Genomic DNA, 4,562 nt, shown 5'->3' with positions numbered 1-4,562 from the left:
AATGACTGCAGTCCCCCCCCCCTCCCCTCCCCTTTTACTATTTTACTATTTCCCAATTTCCAATGGTTCTATTAGACAGTTCACTAAAGTAAACCAAAGAAGGTCATTTACCAAGCAGCGGATATTAAGACCAGCATTATCAGTATTATGTGTGCAATAAAACTGCTTATTGGCTGAACAAATTTACCAAAGTTTATTACTCAAAATCCCATATATACTGTTAAGATACTGAGTTGTTACACTTACTTTTCTTGAACCAGTCAGCTGACTGCAGTTTTTTTTATACAGTTTAATTATTCACTAAACCTCCACTGTGAACTTTTAGTGTTTAGGGACTTGCTTAACAGCTTGACTGTAAAACTTTATACTAGACAAAGTGAAAATGTGGTATTGTTGTACCACAATTTGTTGCTTGGGGTGGATTGAAATGTAGGCTGAATTACCCATAGATACAGTTTTTACATGATTAAAAACAATAAATGAAGATGTTATAACATTTGTACAAAAAGAAAAAAAGTATCAGGTTATTTATAAAATATTTGAAATGCGGTTTTAATGAATGAATGAATTTCAGTTGTAGCCTACATACTAATACATGTAATGCTTAGAACCATTAGAATAACATAGTTTGAGCCAGCGCGTTTGTCTCTCATCTATGTTTGAGTGTTTGTTCAGGATTTCCCTTGACTGTGTCGCGCGCGCACACACACACACACACACACACACACACACTATGTGGCGCGTCCTGCTGTAGTCTGTACTGTAGCAGCTGTGATGGGCGGAGTCGCTCGTGTGTGGCAACTGTGATTGGTCAAGCGGCTGTCAGTCAGAGAAATACACGACTGCTATTGGTTTAAAGTCTGATTAGGGTCAGTATCTCATGAAGGCTGTGGAGTTTCCTGTGAAAGAAAAAAAAACCCTTGCGTGTCTTATTAAACACAGTTCATGTAAGACTGAATTGAGCTTGAATACACATGTATATTTTTCATATTACTTAACGCACTGGATGCTTATTTTCTGAACAAGATTCAAACATCTGGATTTTATATAGCCCGACTGCTGTTGGTAAAGTTGTTATTTTCTCGCGATGTCCCGTGTCTCGGACCCGTTACCGAAAGCACGCCAGGAAAAAATGAAAGACGTTAATGTAAAGGTGAGTTATAAATGAATTATAACGCCTTTAACGCTCTATCTTATGCCTGAATTGCATTGCTCTTTTTCTTCTTATTTAAAGAATACATACGCATTGCTGTTAAAACACGTATATATATATACAACAACATGGGCAACATAGTGGCATTAACTGAATGAATGTATTTTTGAATAGCTCTCGCCAGTGGTGTGTGGTGAAGGTTTTTTCCCTGTTGTCTGATGGAGGCTGCTTCTACTCTTCTTCATTCTCATTTGATCAAATGAACAAAAGAAGTTACAATAAGGTTTACCTGTATTATTGCTCTTATATAGATCTCTATCTGTGTTTCGTTTATGTATGTGTGTACGTAAGATGTTAGTAGCCTATATACGTGAGTATGTATTCTAAGGTTTAGTCCATTGTGCGGCAGTATGAACACGTTGTCTTGGGCACTAAAGGGAACCAATGGGGGAGGGCCATACAAAGACTGCAGCATGTTTCAGAGCATTCATTGCTGCATTTACTAGTGCTTCATTACACACGCTTGCTGCAGTACGTACGTTCACTAAACACAAAAGTTACAACTTAACGGCTACGCGGTTTACCGTATAGCGCTTCCTTTATCTCCCGTACTCATGGTGTCTTTGTTCGTGTATGTGTTGTGTAAGGTCTTTACGTCATAAATTCGCTTGCCAATCAGTTTATATTAACAAATATCCAGTTCTATTTTTTAGAATTTTTAAAAACAAGTTTCTGTAAGTGACGCAATTACTTCCCTTTTTCTGTAGCCTGTGCATGATTCATTGTCATGTTGGTGTATCGCTATAGGATTAGTATTTGTGGTATATTAAGTTAAAGAGAAATCACCACTTAAACTATTTGTATATTGTATCTGACAAGGCCTTCTGACCTTGTAGTTGCTTTGTTATGTTTTTTTGGAACTGCATCCCTTGTGAAGCTGTGATGGATCCCTTGGGTGCATTTGCTGGTAGACTGTGTATCAGAAAGTAACTAGATGTAGCAGAGAAAATGAGGCACAGATGTTGCAGTTTACCTGGGATTTTATCATTGGAGAAGTCTGTATTGAACACAAAGATAAGCAGAAGTGGTGAAGCCATTTTGGCCGTGTATAATTCCCTGCAAGGACAGTATGGGAGGCGCTTATTGGGGAAGTAGTGAATGAGTATTTCTCCAACACAGTGACAATCAGACAAGGTCAATGTATTGCATCCGTAAATGGTGGAGAGGGCGAAGAAAGGTGAAGAAGCACTTTGGTCCCATTTGTAAGCAGGTGCTGAACTCAGTGACGTTCCTGGTCCTAATTGGATGTTGGGGATTGCCGCATATGCCTTTGGTTTAGCCACTGTACCTTGGGAGCGTTCCTCTGATTGCCATTGCTGGGCTTGACCTGCTCATGAATCGTAGGCTCGCCACCCAACTCTTGTCACCAACATCATTCTAGTCTCATCAAAAAATCTAACCCAGGCTCATTGCAAAAACATGCTTCTACCTACATTTTTGCAAAACTCCAAAAATTTACTTCTCCATAGAATTTACTGCAGTTTTCAGCTCAAATTAACACTGGAGGCAGCAAAATGCCAACAATTTTTATTCCTTTTCACATAAATTAAGACTACTTAAGACTAATTAAGACTGTTTTGACTTCCTTGAAAAATACTATGTCCTGACCTCAAAATACCTTTTACCACAACACATGATTTGTAAAATAATACATTTTGATGTTTGTATCACATAATCAGCGCCATATGTATGGCTTTTCTGATATAGTAAACGCCCTTGGTAGCTCACCTGGGGGTACACAGTTGCACTTGTGATTTGAAGCTCTTGGGTATGGGTCCTGTGAGACGCGATTCACAATAAAAGAGCTCAAAGACTTGTACAAGCAAACTAAAACTTACATGGTTGCTTTAGCAAATGTGTTTTTGCCTTAAGTTTGTGTTTGTTAGGGGTAGGGTTTAGTGTAGGTGATGCATTGTTTTCAAATGCAATAAAGCTTTTAGTGCCACTCACCAGACATTTCATTTCCGAACTGCCACAATATGTACAACTACCAATGTAATAATAAACAATCATGATTATCAGCTTTGGATAAAACTAAATGCGCTTTTATCGTCTCTCAGACAGAAGCGTGCAAGAAGTAACGTAATATCATTTTGCAGAAATGTCACCGCAAGCATGTATTTTCAATGAACCTGGGTTGAAAAAAATCAAATGTTGTCCTTGCATCTGACAGATTGGATATTGTTGCATGTGTAAATGAAAGAAAATGCACAAGATCTGATCTGAGCCACTTCCAAATGTATTTTAAAATCAGATACATATGAAACGGGCAACTTATAAACCATCACTTCCAGCCAATTGTCCTATGTGGGTTCATGAGTTCACCCTTGATGTAAATGTTGACATGTTATGAAATTTACATGAGAAGTGACAATCCTCTGTGCTTCCGTGTCACTTTTCATGCAAATGTCATTATGAAGCATACGTGTGCTTGTAAGTGCTCACACAAAAACTCAAAGCATCTTCTTGTTGAGGTGGGTAATTTGAACTCCTACTAATCCCTGTTGTCAAATGTGTGGACTTGGTACCACCACTACTACCTTCTAGGTCTTAAAACAGTTGTCATCTAACCAATGGTTTGAGCTTCAGTTGACCATATTTGATGTGCTTCATGTATGTGCAGTGTGCACTGATAAATGTTTATATGTGAATGAAATCCTTTGATTCTGGTCATCATATGTGTCTTGGATTGAATTGCTTGATTCATGTGGATTAATATATGAACGTTTTGAAGTGTCATAGTTTTGCTGGAATGGACTTTCAATTGAGGGAGAGAAATCTCTCAGGTTTCATTCAAATTAGGGATGCCCCGATCGATCGGCCAGAGATCGGTATCGGCCGATAATCACATTTCATGACTCGATCGGTACTCACTAATTTGGCCGATCTCACGAACCGATCGCAATTTGATGACGTCAACGCCTGACCACGTACATGATGCGTGGGGACGTAAATGATTTTAAGCCACAGTCATGTCATCGCCGGTGTGGAAATGCTATGACGTTTCAAGAAACAATGAAAAATTAGCTATTTGTCGTGTATGTTTTGCATGATGATGAATGGATGGTTAATTTTTAACAGCAGATTCAGTGACGTTAGAGCTGATCTGCGCCTCGCTGCACAAGTCTGTGGCGCGTTACGTCTCCACGGCCACCAGAGCTGATCGCGGCCGATCTAGTCAGTGCTTGTGTTTATGCAGCCGCGGCATATTTCTCTCTTTTGTGAGTTGGCACAGCATGGAGGACAAAACCTCGTCTGAGCCGTATCGCTGATCGTGGGCTGCTTTTAAATGAACGTTTATTTATAAAACAAAATATCTTCTTTGGCCATATTAGCCTACTCAATAGCA

General features: G+C 39.1%; 1 protein-coding gene across 2 annotated transcripts in view; it reads left to right on the top strand.

The window, feature by feature from the left end:
* Positions 1-907: 907 nt before the first annotated feature.
* The window catches only part of arhgef2b (rho/rac guanine nucleotide exchange factor (GEF) 2b), a 48,966-nt gene continuing 45,311 nt past the window's right edge, over positions 908-4,562 (top strand). For both annotated transcript variants that reach the window (XM_016524796.1, XM_016524795.1), the window contains exon 1: positions 908-1,153. In XM_016524796.1, coding sequence (XP_016380282.1) covers positions 1,088-1,153 — 66 coding nt within the window. In that variant the 5' untranslated portion in view covers positions 908-1,087. The remainder of the gene's footprint in view (positions 1,154-4,562) is intronic.

Source organism: Sinocyclocheilus rhinocerous, unplaced genomic scaffold (genome assembly GCF_001515625.1).
Source record: "Sinocyclocheilus rhinocerous isolate Xijiao unplaced genomic scaffold, SAMN03320098_v1.1 scaffold1535, whole genome shotgun sequence".
Lineage (NCBI taxonomy): Eukaryota > Metazoa > Chordata > Actinopteri > Cypriniformes > Cyprinidae > Sinocyclocheilus > Sinocyclocheilus rhinocerous.
The sequence above is the reverse complement of the archived record's forward strand: the minus strand, read 5'-3'. Positions and strand labels throughout refer to the sequence as shown.